This window comes from Babylonia areolata, chromosome 1, assembly GCF_041734735.1.
Source record: "Babylonia areolata isolate BAREFJ2019XMU chromosome 1, ASM4173473v1, whole genome shotgun sequence".
Classification (NCBI taxonomy): Eukaryota; Metazoa; Mollusca; class Gastropoda; order Neogastropoda; family Buccinidae; genus Babylonia; species Babylonia areolata.
Window position 1 is genome coordinate 81088674 of NC_134876.1, and position 20696 is coordinate 81109369.

Genomic DNA, 20696 nt, shown 5'->3' on the forward strand with positions numbered 1-20696 from the left:
TCTTTCCAGTTACAACTGAACATAGTCTCTGATTCACAACATGATACAGGATGTGGATTATGACTCACAGGAAACACAACCGGCACAAAATTGATTGTTGAGGATCACAGATGTCCTATTTAATGCATGGTGTTTACATTGTAATGTGTTATTTTTTTTCCAATGGGAGAATGATGAGATTTAACCAGCTCTTCCTTTGCTCTTGTTCTTGTTGTTCTGCTTCTTTATTCTAGTTCTTTTTGTCAGAAAACAACAACAAAACACACACACACACACACACACACACACACACACACACACACACACACACACACATTGAACAAGACTGGTGAATTTAGTAAATAAATGCTTTTTTTTTGTATCAGTTTCCCTTTTTCTTTTTTCTTTTGTGGGCAAAATAAAATATCTTTTCACTGAGATGTTCCAAGGGCTCTCACCTGACCAAATACATATGCCTACGAAACATTACCACCTGACACTTTGAACATCTATACACCTCACATTTGATTTATGAAAAGAAGATATGATACAAGGCTTGATAATAATTTGTAGTTTTGAAACACTGATAGAATGAAGTCATATCAGAAGCTGTAGCATAATTTTATTCCATGCTTTCTGTTTTGACTAAGTGCGTTGGGTTACGCTGCTGGTCCGGCAACCGCTTGGCAGATGTGGTGTAGGGTATAATGGTACATATGGATTTGTCCGAAGGCAGTGACGCCTCCTTGAGTAACTGAACTGAATTGAACTGTTACAGAACGTTTCACCAAGGCTTTGTATTTGAGAAGCGCCCTTTATCCTGTCGACCATGGATTCTGAGGATGGAGTCACCGCGCCTGGCACAGGCACTATGAATGATCCACGGGTGGATGCTTCCATGCCTGTGAGGGACCATGGGTCCTTTCTCTGTCAGCCTCCCTCCTTTGCTGACATCCAAGGTAACTGTGTACTTCATGTGTGTGTGGGTGTGTGTGTGTGTGTGCATGCATGTATATGCCTGTGTTTGTACACCTGTGGTTGTGTGTGTGTGCTTGTGCGCCCACATGTATGTGTGTTTTGAGCGTCTGTGTGTCTGTGTATGTGAGTGATGGTAAATTGTAAGTGGATGTGTGTGTGTGTGTGTCATGTATGTGTGTGTGTGTGTGCGTATTTGTGTGTGTGTGTGGATGTGAGTGTGTGTGTTCACGCATGTGTATTTTCCCTGTCAAAGTTAGATTAAGTGTGAAAAGCATGGTTTGTATGCGCATGCACTGATACTCGCACACACACACACACAGACACACTGATCTGTTTTCAGATAAGTGGTGGCACACATGCGTCTTTTCTTAATTATTGTGAATTACACACACTGCAGAACGAAACACTATCAATAACTATATCGTGGAAAGCCTGAACTTTAAATAGACTAAGCAGTCCAGTGAACACAATTCATTGAAGGTAGTGAGTAAAAAAGTGAGTGAAAAACATGCTATATTTATACTCTAACATTATTTTAAATGTTCTGGGGGAGACAACCAATATCCTCTCACTTGTCATTTCCATATCATTACTTCACAGGCCAGAATTTCCCTGTTTTGTCGCTTTCAGCTCGCAACTGTAATACAGCAAAAAAAGTGAAGTATTTTTTACATGGTTTCGAGAGGCATGCACCTAAAAACATAAAAAATACTACAGTTTAAGGCAGTTTTATGCTAAAATACTTACCAACAGCAAAGAAAGGACTTTAGAGAATTGAAATTTGTAAAAATCTTGATTTTCATCATTATGATCCTGATGATGTATTTTTGTGCATAGCTAAGAATAGCTGGCTGCGACTTTAGCTGGGTTTTTGCATGCTGCATTACATAGGTGTGTGCATATGCATATGTGCTGATGCACATGTGTGTGTGTTACCTACTATGGTTATTTTGATTTTCATATCTACATTCGTTTCAGATCACAGAAACCAGAACACGGTGTATATTGGTCTCCATTTACCCCGACAAAATAGGCGGAGGCGTCATCATCGCCATCGACCTAAAAGGGCCTTGGGTTCAAGAGATGAACTTTCTGGACTTGACTGTTCAACAGGTTGGTATATTTTATACATAAAAATCAAAGTGATGACGTGATAAGAAGTGAGTGCTTCAAATTAGATATGAAGCAGTTATGTCTTCTCTTCACTCTCCTTTCTCACTTTTATGTACAGAATATACCCACTCAGAATGTTCGTAAATTTATTGGGTTCTTTATTATTGCAAGCTATTTTGTGTTTATTTATTGTTTTATTTTTTCTTTTGCTTTACAGAAATAACTTCTGTGTATTGATAATAATGATATTAGAAATAATAATCATAATTATAATTAATATTTGTATAGCGCTAAATCTTGTGCAGAGACAAATCAAAGTGCTTTCACACCAGTCAGTCACTGAAAACAAGGAAGAGGCAGGGGAGGGAGGCTATCTTGGGAAGAGGTGGGTTTAAGGCCAAACTTAAAAGAGCTGAGTGCGGAGACATGACGAAGCAAAGGAGGGAGTTCATTCCAAACGCATGGTCCAGAGATAGAGAAAGAACCCATGGTCCAGAGATAGAGAAAGAATGGTGGCTGACAGCGGAGTGTTTTAATCTGGGTATGCGTAAACAAAGCGGATCAGAAGCCGATTGAAGAGAGTGAGATGGGGTGTAGAGGTGAAGGCAGTCACAGAGATTGAAAGAGGCAGATGTGTGTATGCATTTTGAGCAGAGAGTGCTGATCTTGTACCTTATTCTGTGTGAGACAGGGAGCCAGTGGAGATGTTGCCAAAGAGGAATGCCATGCACAGATCTTTTCTTTTCTGAGGACAAGTTGGGCAGCAGAGTTTTGTTTGCGCTGAAGGGACTGAATGGATGAAGCAGGCAAACCATACAATAGAGAGTTACGGTAGTCGAGGCGAGAGAGAATGAGAGAAACGTCAAGTCTAGATGTTGCGTATGTGGATAGATATTTCCAAATAGAACTGATGGGCCATAATTAACAATAGCAGGATTGACAGGTCTGATTGATAAATGTTTGCATGGACAGTGTGTTCTCAAGGACAATGCCGAGGTTCCTGACTGAGCTGGAAAGAGGGATGGATGTACTGCCAAGTTTGATTGTGTCAGTTGTGATGGAAGAGAGTTTTTGTTTAGTTCCTCTGATGATTGCTTCAGTATTGTCTGCGTTTAATTGTAACTTATGTAGAGTCGTCTAGTTTTGAATGTCCAGGAAGCAGTTAGATGTTTCTTGTAAGAGCAGGACAAATTTTCAGGGGTGTCACTTTTCTGAAGTTAAGTGTCATCAGCATAACGATAGGAAAACAAATAAAATTGCAGGTAGGAAAAGGAAAAAATACAAAAAAAAGGTGGCGCTGTCATTGTAGCGACATGCTCTTCCTGTGGAGAGCAGCCTGAATTTCACATAGAGAAATCTGTTGTGACAAAAATAATAAGTAATACAAATACAAATGATGACTGACATTGTGGCGGTCGATAATTTCAGCAAGAGGTGCGGTGTACAGTGTAAAGATTGCTTTAGCACAGGGCCTAAGACAGATCCCTGTGGGAGTCCATGTTCGATTTTGACAAGTTCAGACTGGCAGTTATCAATGATAACAGACTGGAATCGGTCTGTGAGATATGATTTGATCCTATTGAGAGCAGTGGCGTTGATACAAAATGTTTAATGAAGACAGGAAAGGAGGACTGAATAGTCTGTTGTGTCAAAAGCGGCTGACAAGTCAAGGAGAAATTTTTCCCAAGTTGGATGCAAGAAGTAAATTATTCATAATGTGGGGGGGAGAGTGGTTTCGGTGCTGTGGTCAGCATGATAGGCAGAACTGGGAAGGGTGGAGGAGATTGTTGAAAGGTGGTTGTTGAGCTGCTTCAGGATGGCTTTTTCAGGAACCTGGAAGTTTGGACAGGAAAGGAAGGTTAGAAACCGGTCGATAGTTTTTCAGAATGTTGAGTCAAGGTTGGGTTTCTTCAGAAGAGGCTGGATGATTGCAGTTTTAAAAGTGGATGGAAAAGTTTCACTAGAAACTGGTTGATAGTTTTTCAAAATGTTTGAGTCAAGGTTGGGTTTCTTCAAAAGAGGCTGGATGATTGCAGTTTTAAAAGTGGATGGAAAAGTTTCACATACCTGCACACCCAAACATCTCAAGAATTCAAAAGATGAATTAACACAAAATACAAAGACTTCTGAGCTCTGGCTCTCACTTACTTGATTTTGTGTGTGTATGTGTGCGTGTGCGTGTGTGTGTGTTGTGTGTGTGTGTGTGTGTGTTTGTGTGCGCAGTGGTCCCCCCCTCCCTGCGTGTGCAGGTGCTGCTCGGTGAGGATGAGGACGAGGATCACAAGTCCCATGACGTCTTCTGTGAAATGGCAGAGCTGTTTCCCAGCACCGAGGACCCCACAATCAAAGAATGGAAAGAAACTGCAAGGTGGGAATTTTTCTTGGTATATCTGGGTTGAAATATCAGATAGAATGAAAGTGGCACGAGATGCAGCAAAAAAACAAACAAACAAAAACAACAAAAAAAAACCCCCAAAAAGATACAGAATTACTCCTCACAAAAACATTAATCCATTCATTGCCAGAGAACTCTGTAAAAAAAAAAAAAAAAAGTGCTCTTCCTTTGCCAGGGAATTTTGAGGATTCCGTAGTTATGAATAAAAAAAAAAAAAGAAAAATGTCACCACCTTCAAGTTCAAATGAATCATAAGACAAGAAAATCCATCTCTCATCGTTATACATAATCATCTGCACAGCTTGTAAAGTTGTGTAAATCCGCTGACTGGGAGCACTGTCTTCAACCTTTCTGCCTGGTGAGCCAAACCCTCTTTACATGTGCACTCCAAGAGGTCCAGTAAGCAAATCATTATTGGGTAGAAAGGGGTCTTCCACATGACAAATGCTCACTTGAATATTTTGTTTATAAACCAGACACATTGAACTGACTATTTAGAGTCTGTTTATGTTCATTGTACCGAGTTCTGTTGATGAAAAAATCAAAATAGATGCAGGACGTCAGTGGACGTCTTTCAGGCACTATGGCAACACTTTGTGCAAGACGTCAGCTGACATTTTATAGGCACTAAATGGGTTAAATGTGACTTTAAAAGGGAAAAAAAGAAAAAAAAGACACGATTTTGAAAGCATTGTACATACTTTCACTTCGAAACATAGTAATTGATTAATATATTTGTTTGAATCTGGTGAAGTGAAATATCTTTTGTTACCTTTGTGGCGGACATTTTTTTTTCTGGTGTGTCCATCCAACAGTCTGTGTTCTGTTATACTGCAAATAAGTGTTTTGTTTGTGTTTTTGTTTTGTTTTGTATGTTTACATATGATGCAGTTCACAGAGAGTTGACTCAAATCTGTTCTAGTTTTTGTGAATTCTACAGTAGCATTTTCTGTTAGTTTACTAGTTTACTGAGGTTGATTTTTTTTGTTTGTGATCATGTTAGTAAGCTAAAGTAATTCATAGGGAGATTATGAAGATTAGAGTGCAGAAAAGAAACTTAAGTTGAATACCATAGAATGTAGTTTGTGAGTGAGCATTCATTTTCTGTCATATGGCATAGCATACTTTTTATTTTCAGCAGTGCAAAGCCACAATGTTTCTATCAAACACCACATTGTCTGGGTACTTTCTGAGAAACATAGGGATTGAGTTAAAAAAGAGAGTCGCTATTATAATTTGTCTCACAGTGGTCTAATCAACAATTTGTCATTTTTACAAATTTGTTATTAAAAAAATGCTTGTTCTGACAATGAAAAACAAAATGATAACATTGTCCTGTTGTCACTGCTGTTTTAGGGGATGACTTTTCTCACATTGGTGAAGTTGAAATGATTGTTACGATAAACTGCTTTCGGCATTGTTTCAGGTGGGTGAAGTTTGAAGAGGATGTGGAAGAGGGAGGGGAGAGGTGGAGCAAGCCTCATGTGGCCACCCTCTCCCTCCACTCCATTTTTCAGCTGCGATGTACCTTGCTCCAAGGCACCACCATGCTGGATTTGAACGCCTGCTCCCTGGATCAGGTTATAGGTCAGTGTTCGTTAACCTCATCATCTGAATTGATTAGTCAGGGCCGTCTGTAATTTGGAAATGTTGTTTTGTCTTTCATGGCATGAGTATTCTTCTGAATCCTAAGCAGCAAAATCAGTGTTAATGGTGATGAATAGGAGGGGAGGGAGATGGAAACTTGGGTGAAAATGGTATGGAAAGGGAAAGCTCTTTCTGGATGTGGTTGCCACATGCTTGTCTTACAAGTTTAGGCCCTCACTACTTTGTGCAGTCAAGAACAGACAAATTGCAGACAAATAATGTTTTGGGAGCAGGGAGAAAAAGGGTTCTATCATGGGAACTCTTCAGTGTCCAACAGGCTGGCAGACTTCATAGGCCACCTCTCCTTACAGCAGGGCATCTCAGTCAGCACTGTGACAGGACAGCAGTCAGTGGTATGTACCACTTTCCCTGCCTCTTTCTGCTGCTTCTGCTCTTGGAGTATTGTGTGAGCCACAGAGTGGAGGAATGCGGAACTGCTTGGCACTGAAAGGGAGGGGAAGGTGCTGACTGGCTGAGCCAGTGCAGGGCCTTGATGAGGTAGCTCTACACTGCATTAACCACACGTCAGCCAGACACAACCCAATAGCTGCAGTATGCATCAGTGTGACACTGAACCTGCACTAGCCAAACATGCAGCATATGGAGGAAAGCCCCTTTTTTTCTTGCACTGTTATATTATGTGATAACAGTCATGATGGTGGTTATTATGTCTGTTCAACTTGACCATTGGACAGTGATTTTAATGGCCCATTTTATAGTCCCAGACTGGCACTCTCTCTCTTCTGCTTTACACTTGCTAAGCAAAATCAGAGGATGAAAGGCTTGATGATGGTCATAATGACTGCTCACTTGACCATTGGACAGTGATTTTAAAGGTCTATTTTTATAGTCTCAGACTGGCGCTCTCTCTCTCTCTCTTTTCTGCTTTACACTTGCTTATCAAAGTCAGAAGATGAAAGGCTTGAGCTCAAGTGCGTTAAGTGCGTTAAGTTAGGCTTGAGCTCAAGTCATTTTCTGTTGGTGTTGTTTGTATACTTTTTTTGTAAACAGATATGGTGCTAGACAACATGGTGGCAGGCAAGCAGCTGGAACCAACAATGCGTGACCAGGTTCGTGACACCCTGATGGCCCGGCACCGTCATCAGAATGAGAAGCGTGTGCGACACAAAGAAGAAAGCCGCATTCACCTCCCCTTTGTACGCTCCCTGGCTGACATTGGCAGGAAAAGCTCCGAGCCCAAACGTCTGGACAATCACGGTAACAGCATCTGATCACTTGTGTTGTTTTACACTTTGATGCTGTGCTGACTAAGTTGGCGAATGGAAGAAATGGAGAATGGAAACATAAATTTTTTTTTTCAAAAACCCATACTCGTGCAGTGCAAATGGACACTCATGCATGGACACAAACAAGCATATACAGGTGTGCGGACACACACACATACACACATGCATGCAGGCACGCACACACACACATTCATTCATATACAAACACAAACAATGTACACACATGCACATAAACACACTATTCATGTACAAAACTAAAGAGACAGAAACACACGCACGCACGCATGCATAGTAGACATGATAGATACAGATATCCATATCCATCCAAACACATTGAATTAGGTATTTGCATGCTCATGCATATGCACACATGTGGGAGGGTCTCATGCACACACACATTGCACACACACACACACACACACACAATGGGTCCTGGCAATAAAAAAGGCATGCACACTCACTCACATACACAGACACACATGCACGCATGCATGCACGCACGCTCACACACTTCCTCACACCATCTGCTGCATGAGGAATGAAGAATCTTTCTGCCATATTTCAGGAGAAGAGAGAGTGACTGCAAAGAGCACACCAAACATGGCCACTCTGAGGCGAATCGCCACCTCTCCAAACACACAGCATGTGCCCAACGGGGTGGCCAATGGAGGGGCTGTCCATGAGAATGGGCTTCATGAAGTGCCTTCACACAAAGTAAGTGAAGCGCCCGCAAAGAAAGTAAGTGCTCTTTTTTTTTTCTTTCCACTTTTGTCATTGGAAACGGCGGTCTGTTTTTTTGTTTTTGTTTTGGTCCTCTTTTGATGTAGAAATGATTTTAGAGATCACAGTTTGTAAATAGCAGTTTTCATGTAGACAGATGAACACAACCCTCCCCCCCCCCCCACACACAAAAGAAACAGAAAACAAAGCAACAACAAACAAACATGTCTGATCTGATTCAGCTGAACTGACTGAAGAAAAGATGGCTGACTTCCAAGCAATAGATAACCAAGAAAATGACAGTGACAGTGTAATGCAATCAGTGTGATTGCTTCAAGGTGAACCTCCCTTGTGTTACTTTTGTGCGACATGGACAGAAATACATCGTTTTCCCACTTTTCTGGTCATATGGAAATACTAGGGTGTGACAGTAAAAACAAAAATTGTGACCGTCGCACCCTCGTACATTCATGTGACCAGAAACGTCAGAACATCATGTATTATTTACTGTTGCTGCTGTGTGTGTGTCATATGAATTGTCTTGTTGTTAACTGGATTACAACAAACTCATGCTATGTGCTGCAACTGTATGGTGGCAGTACTGACACTGTGACATTAATTTATGGTTGGATACCTTATTCTGCAGAATTTAGTGACACTGAAGATTAATTTTTTGTTCTTGACCTCTAGCATATATGTCGGTGACCATACAATCAAATTCTGAATTCACTCTCCTTTCAGTCCTCTCTGTCCTGTTGTGCAGTGTGTATGTGTGTGTGTGTGTGTGTGTGTGTGTGTGTGTGTGTAGCTTATGCTGAGACATGCACACTTTGAAACGGGTATACCACAAGTTATGTGCTACAAACAGAAGTCCCAGAACTACTGAAAATTGGCATCTGTGGGATTGAAAACAAGGGGAGGCAGGTCATTCACAGGCACAGAAGTTCATTCCCACATGTTACTCAAATAGTGTCATCAATTTGGTATAAGAGATATGTTACATGTCGTGTCCATTGTTCTGTAATACAGCGCAGAGACAAGATAAAACAGGTACACCTTTCACATTTTTCATCACTCTGAAATCTCAGGAAATGGGGGCAAAGGGCAGATAAGTGCAATTTTCGGAGTGATGAATTACTGGCCCACCAAAGTGGCCAGCAGGGAAAAGTGTCAAAGGATGATTTGATTTGTTAACGATTGCTTTGGAAATATACATATCTAGCTGTATATGTGTGTATGCATAAGAGGTAGTAGATGAGACAGAGAGAAAGAGAAATTGTAACATGCATGCTGGATGTTCATCTTATGAGAAAATTGCACAAACATTTAACTCCAGCGTGAGGCACAATGTTGTGCATGAACATCCAGCAAGCAAAGTGCCTGACAGAAACACGGGTAGAGGTTATAGACATACAAAATATTACATGTGTAAAATAAATACACGTTGAAATTGCAGCTAATAAATGCAGAACAAGAGAGGCAAAACAATTTGTCTGTATTCCATTATTCCTAACAGCAGCTTATGTTCTTTGAGAGAGGGAAAGGGGGTCCACTTTCATAACTGCCCACATTTCTGAAAATAATTTTTGCTAACACAAAGAGACTGAATGTCAATTATGCACACATGCACTTTTATGAATTATTGTTCAGAAATGCACTTTTTCATACATACATCTACGTATACACACACACATGCACATGCATTATGGCACAAGCACACAAGAAGTATTCTGATGTGATATCAAAACATAATCATAACATGCAGTTTATAGGGGGTTTTTGCCAGTCATTGGTAAGATGACTCAGTTATTAGCAATTTATTCATCTTTTTTCTGCTTTATGATTTTTATCTACTTGTATGTACAGTTCATGTGGTGTTTGCAATAGTCACAAGATATTTATTGCTCTGGTTTGAATTACACTATATTATCTTAAACTTTTAATCTTTTTTTATAGGCACATGTGCTGTGCCAGATTCTCATTATTTGTTGGGGGTTTTTTTCATCACATTGTCTAGCACATGCCACCTTGCTCAAATGCACACTTGCCCTCTGAATCAAAATGAATATTACTATATTTAGTCTTCAGGGGTTGTATCTTTGATGTCTTTGAAGTGAGATGAAGCGTGTGAGTGTGTGTGTGTGTGTGTGTGTGTGCGTTTGCGTATGCGCGTGCATGCTCTCAATTGTATATATGTGTGGGCACATGCATATGCATGTGAGTTTTAACCACAAAGCATCAGACTGTTTTAGATCTCTGAGACTAGTCCCAAGTGGTCATTACTGTATTAAAAACAAGCTTACACAAGAAAAACAGTGGGGTTTTTTAGGATATGATCCTTCATATTCTGTAATTGCTGCTTAGCAGGTCAGAATTGATAACAGATTGACTAGTATTACAATTGACTAGTATTAGAATTGAAGGGATGAAGGATGAGAGTAGATGGAAATAACCCATGACAAAGTGCAGCACTGCTGACAGTTGGCTGTGGTTGTGACCCAAACAGGGCACACTATACAGTGTACCTGAAGACAGTACAGTCCCCTGTCCCTCGCGGTCTGAACTCCTGTTGGCACGCACAGCCAGTCAGAGGCGCCATCTTGTGGTGAGATGACAGTGATGGTGCATAGACTGTGCCTTGCAGCAGACAGGTGTTCTGTGATTGTTGGTTAGATAGTCAGCATTGCATTTAAACAGCATTTGTGACACTGCCGACTGATACAGAGAACATTTGGAATTGCCTGCTGATTCCCTTTCCCTACCATTGTGATGGAGCCAGAGATTGTTTGTTACATAGATAGTCCTTAGTTCCATCTGCAAGCATGGTCTGGTATCTACAACGGCAGATATTGCTTTTTCTTTGTTCACAATACACAAAGATTGTGTAAAGAATGAGTGTGGCTGCCTAACATTGTCAGCATTGTTGTGGCATGTTAGTATTTTTTCTAAAATCATGCTGTAATGCATTTTTCTCATGGCTTCCAACAGATGGGCAGTTTGTTCAGAATCCATGTAGTGTAATGAAAGATTTATGCTATAAAAGCTGTTAAACTTTGGTCAGTATGTTTTATGACAAGAAGGAATACTGTTGTCCTGAATACACTTTACTCAAATGTTGTTTGTTGTTGGAAAATGTCAAGGAATGATGTGACTTACAAATAGGAATTATTTCTGATGGTTGAATCAAGGTGACACATAAGGGAAATAAAAGAGAGCAGACAGGAGAGAGGAGAGTGAGTCTAGTTTCATTTTGATTTTTTTTTTCTAATCAAGGAGAGTTTGGGTCATTTTTTTTTTTAACTTGTATCATTTTCACAAACAAAACAATATAATGTGTTGGTTTAAAGATAGTTTTTACTCTCTTTTTCCTGACTTGGTTTTCTTTCATTCATGTAATCTTTATTGTATTAAAGCTATAATAATATGTATGATCCGCTTAACTTTCTCTTTGAATATTTGATTAATCCTTTGGCTGCCAGGGAAATAAGTGAAATCTATTTGCCAGGTTTTTTTCACACAAAAAAAACGGGAAGATATTTTAACTCATTCAGCCCTGAGCATTGCTTGGGCATCAGAATTTGTTTCATTCAAACTGTTTCCATGTTAACATTTGCATAGACCACAAAAAAGAGAACTATCTTCTTCAGTTTTTTGAATTTCCAGCTTGTTGACCTGTGTTGATTTCAAGGCAAAAGATTGGTCAATTTCAGCATATTTTTTGCATCTGTCTGCATTAGTATGGCAGACAAAACTTTAAATTCCCAGGGTTGAATGGTTTAAAAAAATATTGTGTGCATTGTTATTAGAGAGAGACCCATAAAGTATATATTTTCTGAAAGGCAAATGAATATAGAATACAAAACATGTGATGTTTTCCAATTTTTTATTTTTCCAAGGACATGCAGTTGTTTTGAATTGTTCGGAGTCTGCTCTGTACTGTGACACTCACTGTTTGTCAATCTTGCCAGTCTTAATTGTTCCCTTTATTTTCTATTGAATCGTCTGATTAAAATTCTTCATTGTCTTCTTTTTCAAGTTCACGCTTCAATTCTTTCTGAGATTCAGCTGAAGAAAGCAGTTTGGTCGTTTGAGTGCATCGCACAGCTTGAGCCAGTTGTTGCCATCTTACTGGGTGTGCGACAAGCAAGTCAAAACACAGCAAGTAACCCAACCAAATTGATCAAGTAAAGGACTACCTTATGAAGTAGATGGGGTTTCTAGCTATCAATAGAATACAGAAAGATTCCCCAAGCTAAAGCTACCAATGTTTTTGTCAACAAACTCAATGCAAAGCAGGGAAAAGTTGGAATATTTCAGTGATGAGTTATCTTGTCAGTGTAGCAGCGATGCGTACATGGCTGCGCTGACAAGATATCTCGACATACAGGCAGCCTAGTGGTTAATTCATGCTATTTAACAGGCTTTTAGGGAGCGAGAGGATACTCCTTGGTATCTCTCACCCAGTTCCTCTTCAATTTATGTTGATGACATAAGATGAATTGATGTACTTTTACAAAACATTTCTGTGATTTAATTTGTGTACACAGCTGTTCATGATAATAGTCTCGTGAGTCCCTTCACCTTGGCATCTGGAGAGTGGACACCTTTTTGAGTGCTTCTGTGCTTACGTAATTAGATAGAAACCCTTTGATTACCTCATGAAGATGTAAAGAAAATTGTGTGTTTGAAATTGATTTCAGAGCAAATACACTCATGAAAACTTAAAAGTGGTTGGTATTCTTTAGCACAGAATCATGATTGATCGATGACTATGAAGTCAGTTTACTAATCTGTAGAAAGTATGTGACATTCTGGATGCATGTAAACCCTTTTACTTTTTTTGGTGTGGGTCTTCTTTGCAGAGATTTTATTTTATACATTTTTTTTTTTGTGATTTAGAAGAGAGATATGTGATTGTGTGTGTGTGTGTGTGTGTGTGTGAGAGAGAGAGAGAGAGGACATGTCAAAAGTTGTGATGACTCATATTTCTGAGTGACATTATGACTCACATTTCTGAGTGACTTTGCCCTGAGGGTAAACTGATGTGAGCAAAATCTGCCTGCCCACACACACGGCAAGTTATGACTTGAAAAAAAAAAAAAAAGTCAGTTCACAATGAAGTGCATTAGAATTTAAAAGACAGTTTATATTGAGGTGCATTGAAAGTTAGAATAAGGAAAAAATTTTTGTTTTTGTATTTTGTATTTCTTTTTATCACAACAGATTTCTCTGTGTGAAATTCGGCCTGCTCTCCCCAGGGAGAGCACGTTGCTATACTACAGCACCACCCATTTTTTTGTATTTTTTCGTGCGTGCAGTTTTATTTGTTTTTCCTATTGAAGTGGATTTTTCTACAGAATTTTGCCAGGAACAACCCTTTTGTTGCCGTGGGTTCTTTTACGTGCGCTAAGTGCATGCTGCACACGGGACCTTGGTTTATCGTCTCATCTGAATGACTAGCGTCCAGACCACCACTCAAGGTTTAGTGGAGGGGGAGAAAATATCAGTGGTTGAGCCGTGATTCAAACCAGCGCACTCAGATTCTCTCGCTTCATAGGCGGACTCGTTACCTCTAGGCCATCACTCCAAATGATCCTGGGTTATCAAAAGTATTTTAAAAAAACAAACAAACTAATAAAGCTCTGGAATACTTCTAGGATTTGTGTTTAATTTGCAAACACTGATTTTTCCAGATTTCTTGATGGTAATTAAAGCTAACACCAGGTAGATGCACCACAAAGAGTACTTAAAGCTTCAAGCTTCAGGAGAGATTTGAACGAAAGGTCAGAGTCACCTCAGGAATATGAGTCGATTGCCAATGTAGACCTCTATTTCTTCCAAAGATTTGGACAGTTTTTGATGTGGTTCGAAGTAATTGATTTTGTTTTAAAATCTGTTAAATTTGTGTGTGTGTGTGTGTGGATACTGGTCATAAATCAGAGTTCACACACTGAAAAAAATTCTCTCTTTTCTTCTCCTTCGTTTGTGGGCTGCAACTCCCATGTTCATTCGTATGAACACAAGTTGGCTTTTACGCGTGTATGGCCGTTTTTACCCTGCCATATAGGCAGCCACACTCCATTTTTGGGGGTACTTTTTCTCATAAATCATGCAACCTCTTGATGAAATTCAACTTGGTAATGAAATATTATGAATTTTGAAAATTTGAGCTTGACAGGTGCTCAAAAGGTGTATCAGAATTTTTTTTTTATATAAAATATATAAACAGTTTTTAATCTTTTATTATTTTATTTTTTTTAATTTTTAGGAACAGCTCAGTGATTTTTGATGAGATTTGAATCCGAATGAAATACATCATGAAATGAGTTTTCCTTGTTACCTAGGTCGCAGATGAAGGTCGTCTGTGTGGGTATTCTACATCAGATGTACACACATCACAGAGGCTTGAAAAAAATGTTAATGTGGCTTGACACTTTTGTTGCTGTCATCTGAAGGAAAAGAAGCCAATACCCTGCAGTGTCTGCAGCAGTGAATTTCACAGAATGAGATTTGTGCGACAGACTACAGGAAATTGCTTTCTTCCCTCTGTAAAAAATTTTTTTTTTTTATATATTTCTTTCCTGTAGATTATATATTTTTCATTCTATGTGTTATATATATATATATATATATATATAATATATGTGTGTGTGTGTGTGTGCGTGCGTATTCTTTAATTTTTTTTTTTTTCAAGTTTGAAAATGTCTTTTTTTTTTTCTCCTGTTTCATCTGTTTAAGTAATTCTAGACTAAGTCATCTCAACTGCTAGACCCATCCAATCAGATGATCAGGGTGAATGAGCAGTTTGCTTACAGTTGTTACAGTTTTGTGCAGAGATACCACATTATCCTTTTTTTTTCTTCTTCTGTCTGTCAGATGATCAGGGTGAATCAGCAGTTTGTTCAGTTACAGTTTTGTTCAGAGTTGCCACATTCAGAGATTCCAGCTGCTATGATTCTGCTATATTTTGTTACGCTTGATCACAGTTTGTTCCAACATTACGCCAACGTAAAAATTTTTTTCATTTTTGACTACATACCATGGTCACATGCTTTCCTGTCATAACATTATCCAGACACTCTAGACCTATCGATCACGAGGCCAGGGCAGTCACGACTAACCTTGGTCTCACATGATGATGCTCAGCTAATCACTCAGCTAACGGGTGTTTACATTGAAACAGCAATAAGTAAACCAATCAGCTTAATCGTTTGCCTGAACAAGAGAGAATGTGGCTAAATCAAGTTGCGATCAAACAGCGTCCATGCCTGGTGGATTAAGCTGGTGTGTTTATATGCCTTGTAGATAAAATGTGCATTTGCTGATGCGGCTTGGAGTCTGACTGTTCCTACGTAATTCAAAACGTGCCTACCAAAAATACTGATTGTTCCTATAAACACTTGAGAGGGGTTGGCATCTCTGCACATTATCCTTTTTTTTCTTTTTCTTTTTCTCTCTTTTAATAACATGACTTAATGATTGCTGAGTCTGAGTTTGAGAATGGTTATCAGATTGGGGTTTGTATTTTGCATGTCTTGAGTTTGCATGGGTTTGGTTTTGATGTTATTATGCATGCTGTTGTGAAGTAGTGAAATGTAGCTTGAAAAAAAGAAAAAGGGAGTACATGTATACTTCCATTATTTTGTTGGTACCACATTTACAGATGTCCATTAGAATTCTACAAGAAGATGGATATTTCATTATTTTTTTTCTTACTTATTTAGAGATTTACATGAACTGATATATTAATTGTTATATTCAGAAATAAATTGCCAAACAGGAGTCAGGCTGATGGTATAGTTACTGACATAAGGATTTAAAGTTATGATTTATTCAAACACTAGTTTTACCTCAATACGATGATTATTTTTAAATCGGTACTTTAATTGTAGTGATTGGACATTTTCTATGAATATTGATGATACTATTACTAATTGAGACCATTTACAAGTGCTTTATTGTCATGATAGTTTCACCATTATGAAAGACATCCAATTTGATTGTTTTCATTAGGATAATGGTTTGTAAACCAGTACCTTGATTGTATTAAAATAGACTGGAAAAATTCTGTAAATGATAATGATAATTGAAATAATTAAGATCATTTACAAGTACTTTATTCTTCTGACAGTTACAAAATAAGTATATCTTTACATCTTGTGCAGGTTTTCTTATGGTCTACTTTTTTTGGACCAGTGTTTACAGTTTTTCTTCTATTAATATTTTATATTTAGAAAATTGATAATTACTTGTGTTTATTTCCTACATACCAAATTCGATTTAAGTGCAGTTTGTGTGCAGTTCTCTTTGTCAGAAAAATCAAATCTAGTTTGAAGGAAGTAGATGTCTAATAATGTTTCTATTTTACATTGAAAATATGTTTTCTGTGTCACTTCATGTCATTTTATTTAATTTGATTTCAGTGTATTCAGTTTTATTTTATTCTGAAGTATTTGATATCAGTCCCTCCCTGCCCCCCATCCCCTCCCACCCGCCCCCGACCCCTGCCCCCCATCCCCTCCCCCGAAAAAACAACAACAAAGAACAGACAGAAAAAAAGTGTTTAATTCTAAATCTCTTTTGCCATCCTTTACTTCATTTCCTGTATGAAAAATTATTCTGTTTTAATTTAATTCCACCACTCCTTTTAGTTAACCTTTCCCTCTTGGTTTATTTATAGATTTTTTTGCTCTGAAAGAGACAACAGAAAGCGTTGTCTTTAAGCAGAAACAACGGTTATTTTTCAGAACCTGCACTTCATGAAAAAAATCCCACCCGATTCGGAGGCGTCCAACATCTTCGTGGGGGAGGTGGATTTCCTGAAGCACCAGATCACGGCCTTTATCCGCCTGTCCAAGGCCACAGTGCTGGGGGACATCACGGAGGTCCCTGTGCCCACACGCTTCATCTACTTTCTGCTGGGCCCCATAGGCAACCAGAACAAGTATCATGAAATCGGACGGTCCATGGCCACACTGATGACAGATGAGGTAGTGAGGATTTGTGTGTGTGTGGACATGTGTTAGTGCATGTTTGTGCAAATACTGTGTGTATTTTTATGTGTGTGTGTACGTTAATATGTGTGTGTGTGTGTGTGTGTGTGTGTGTGTCCCTTTGGTTGTACTTTATTTTCCTATGAACAGTTTAATATTCTTTGTTGAAGTGTTGTTTAATTTGCATATTACTTTCTAGTGATAATGATAATGATTCAAGAAACAAAACAATTCCAGCAGCTACAAAACAATGACAGCAGCATTGACACGAGCAATACTGATACATGTAATGATGATAGTGTCACCGTCTAAGCAATGCAGCATACCCTTCTGATTAGCAATACTGATAATGCAATGATGATAGTGTTGCTGTCTAAGCAATGAAGCTTACCCTTCTAATTAGCAATACTGATATATGTAACAATCGTAGTGTCACCGTCTGAGCAGTGCAGCTACCGTTTCTAATTATTTTTGGAATTTCAGGTATTTCATGATGTTCAATGCAGTATACCCTTCTGATCATTTTGTGATCACAGGTGTTCCATGACGTTGCCTACCACGCCCACAGCCGTGATGATCTGCTGTCGGGGATTGACGAGTTCCTGGACCAGGTGACAGTGTTGCCCCCTGGAGAGTGGGATCCCAGCATCCGTATCGAGCCACCCAAAAGTGTGCCCTCACAGGTTGGTGGCGGAGACCCCCTGTGATGTTTGATGAAGTGGCTTGTATAACTTTGTGAACAGTTCAGACTGATGTGGTTGGGTGAATGTGTATAGCTGATTTCTTTCATCGTGTAAAATGAAAAAAATGTTTTGTGGTTTGAGTGGAGTTGATGTTTTGTTAACATATCTTTTCTGTTTTCTTTGTACACATAAATTGACATTTTTTTGTATGTCAATCAATTATATATAGAAGTTATTTCATTGGTGTGTGTGTCTGCATAACTCTGGGTAGCAGAACATTAAACAAAGCATCTTTAATGATGATATAATCTTTCAAAAATGGTATTTTACCAACAGTTGTGATGTTCTAAAGCTCTAGCACACACTTGTGAATATGAAAAAATCTCATCAATACGAACTAAAGATGAGAGAAAAGCAGCCACTTTTCCTGAACCAAAAGGGCCCGACCACTTACAAATGTATAATATTTCTAGAATTGGTTGAATTTATCCGAACTTTGAGAGAAAAAGACCAAAAGACAACTAACTACTGAGAATCGGATTTAAGAAAAGAAAAAAAAAGAAAGAAAGAAACTGGAAGCTAAAAATGTGTGTTAAAAAATTTTTTTTTGCTTTGTTGCTTCACCAGGAAAACCGTAAGACTGCTTCCTCATCACCTCCTCATCCAAACGGGAATGCAGTCACGTTTGACACTGCAGAAGAACATGCGGATCCTTCTCTCATGCGTACTGGCAGGTAAGCCAGGCCCCACAGAATTTGTAGATTTGTTTTTGATTATCTCAGTGTTCCTAACTTGATCATAAACAGCTGTTACTTGAAAATAATTTTGTTATTTGAGTTCTCTCTGCACAAGTTACTAGCTTCAGTTTGGGAGGAAAACATATGTATACAGAAAGGTACACTCACAAGCAAACACACAGCCAGCCAGCCAAAAACACACACACACACCCTAACACAGTCAGGCACACACCCATGACTTAGCAGTGAGCACAAAAATACTCACACATTCAGACACAGATGGAAGGTGGCAGAATGGTTAAGACGCTTATCTGCGAATACAGTGTTCTTGAGGGTCTGGTTTGAAATCCCACCCTTGCCCTTTCTCCCATAGTTTGACTGGGAAATCAAACTTGAATGTCTAGTCATTTGGATGAGATGATAAACCAAGGTACAGTGTGCAGCACACACTTGGCGCATGGAAAAAGAACCCATGGCAATGTTAAGTGTTGTCTTCTGGCAAAATTCTGCAGAAGAAATCCACTCTGATAGGCATACAAATATATGCGCATGCACTCAAAGTCTGACCAAGTGTGTTGAGTTATGCTGCTGGTCAGGCATCTGCCTAGCAGATGTGGTGTAGAGTACATGGATTTATCCGAACGCAGTGACACCTCCTTGAGGAACTGAAACTGAAACACACACAGAGACGTATATAGCCAAGCACTGACATATGTGAGTTAACACATACAATGCCATGCGCAATCATGTGAATGTATACATATTGTCTTTCATGTTCACTCATTGTCTTACCCACGTATTTTTGTGCAGATTGATAGACAGTGTTTGTGTGTGTTTCCCTGTAGATTATTTGGCGGTCTGAGAGAGGACGTGAAGAGGAAATGGCCGTTCGTTCTGAGTGATTTCAAGGATGCCATGCACTTGCAGTGCCTGGCTTCCTTCGTCTTTCTCTACTTTGCCTGCCTCACCCCTATCATCACCTTCGGAGGACTGCTCGGGGATGCCACGAACAATAACATGGTGAGAACAAAGTTTGTCATTTTTCAAATTTAAGTATGGTTCTGTAGAAACATGTAGTGACTTTTGTTCCTGTGTGTCTCTGAGTGTGTGTGTGTGTGTGTGTGTGTTTGTGTGTGTACATATATAGCACACATATGCATGTTTATATATATATGTATGTGTTTACGTATTTGTAAGAGAGTGTGTGTTGGCATTTTCATGTGTGTGTGTTCTCATTTTTCTATGTTTGTATTGATGTTTTTTTTCTGGAGTATGTGTACATTTGTGCAGTATGTGTGTGAGAGAGAGAGAGAGAGTGTGTGTGTGTGTTCTTCTTGTTCTTCTTCAGTATAATTTCTTTACACTAAAATCGATATCAGACAATTTTGCATGTGTTTGTTTCATATGAAAATAAGTGCATGTGTACATGTATGTGTGTGTGTGTGTGTGTGCACATGCCAATTTACGAGAGTATGTGTGCAAATCTTACTCCTCACTGTTCACTGCTGTGCTTTCAGGCTGCCCTGGAGAGCATGTTTTCTGGGGCCATCTGTGGCATCATCTACTCCCTGTTTGCCGGCCAGCCCCTCACCATTCTGGGCAGCACCGGACCTGTGCTGGTCTTTGAAACCATCCTCAACCAGTTCTGTGTGTAAGTGATTGCACACCCTTCTTGGGCAGTGTTGTGTTCGTTGATGTGTCATTCTGGTATGTACAGGGTTCTCAAAAAGTAAAGGACCATGATGTGTCACTCTGTTACGTACAAGGTTCGCTAAAAGTTAAGGACCATGATGTGTCACTCTGTTATGTACAAGGTTCGCTAAAAGTTAAGGACCATGATGTGTTACTCTGTTATGTACAGGGTTCACAAAAAGTTAAGGACCATGATGTGTCACTCTGTTACGTACAGGGTTCTCAAAAAAAGTTAAGGACCATGATGTGTCACTCTGTTACGTACATGTTACGTACAGGGTTCTCAAAAAAAGTTAAGGACCATGATGTGTCACTCTGTTACGTACAGGGTTCACAAAAAGTTAAGAACCATTGTGTGTCATTCTGTTACCTGCAGTATTCACAAAAAAGTTAAGGACCATGATGTGTCACTCTGTTACATACAGTGTTCACAAAAAAGTTAAGGGCAGTGATGTGTTACTCTTGTTTTGTACAGGGTTCACAAAAAAGTTAAGGACTATGATGTGTCACTC

At 39.2% G+C, this 20696-nt stretch overlaps 1 protein-coding gene across 3 annotated transcripts in view; it reads left to right on the forward strand.

Moving 5' to 3' along the window:
- LOC143288092 (sodium-driven chloride bicarbonate exchanger-like) overlaps nt 1-20696 on the forward strand; it is a 67818-nt gene that overhangs the window by 22934 nt on the left and 24188 nt on the right. For 2 of the 3 annotated variants that reach the window (XM_076596377.1, XM_076596386.1), the window contains exons 2-13: nt 758-938; nt 1936-2070; nt 4294-4438; nt 5892-6052; nt 7124-7330; nt 7925-8073; nt 10586-10684; nt 16827-17069; nt 17609-17755; nt 18383-18489; nt 19338-19512; nt 20010-20143. In XM_076596377.1, the coding sequence (XP_076452492.1) occupies nt 809-938; nt 1936-2070; nt 4294-4438; nt 5892-6052; nt 7124-7330; nt 7925-8073; nt 10586-10684; nt 16827-17069; nt 17609-17755; nt 18383-18489; nt 19338-19512; nt 20010-20143 (1832 nt within the window). In that variant the 5' untranslated portion in view covers nt 758-808. The remainder of the gene's footprint in view (nt 1-757; nt 939-1935; nt 2071-4293; nt 4439-5891; nt 6053-7123; nt 7331-7924; nt 8074-10585; nt 10685-16826; nt 17070-17608; nt 17756-18382; nt 18490-19337; nt 19513-20009; nt 20144-20696) is intronic. The other variant, XM_076596393.1, reaches the window with a different exon arrangement.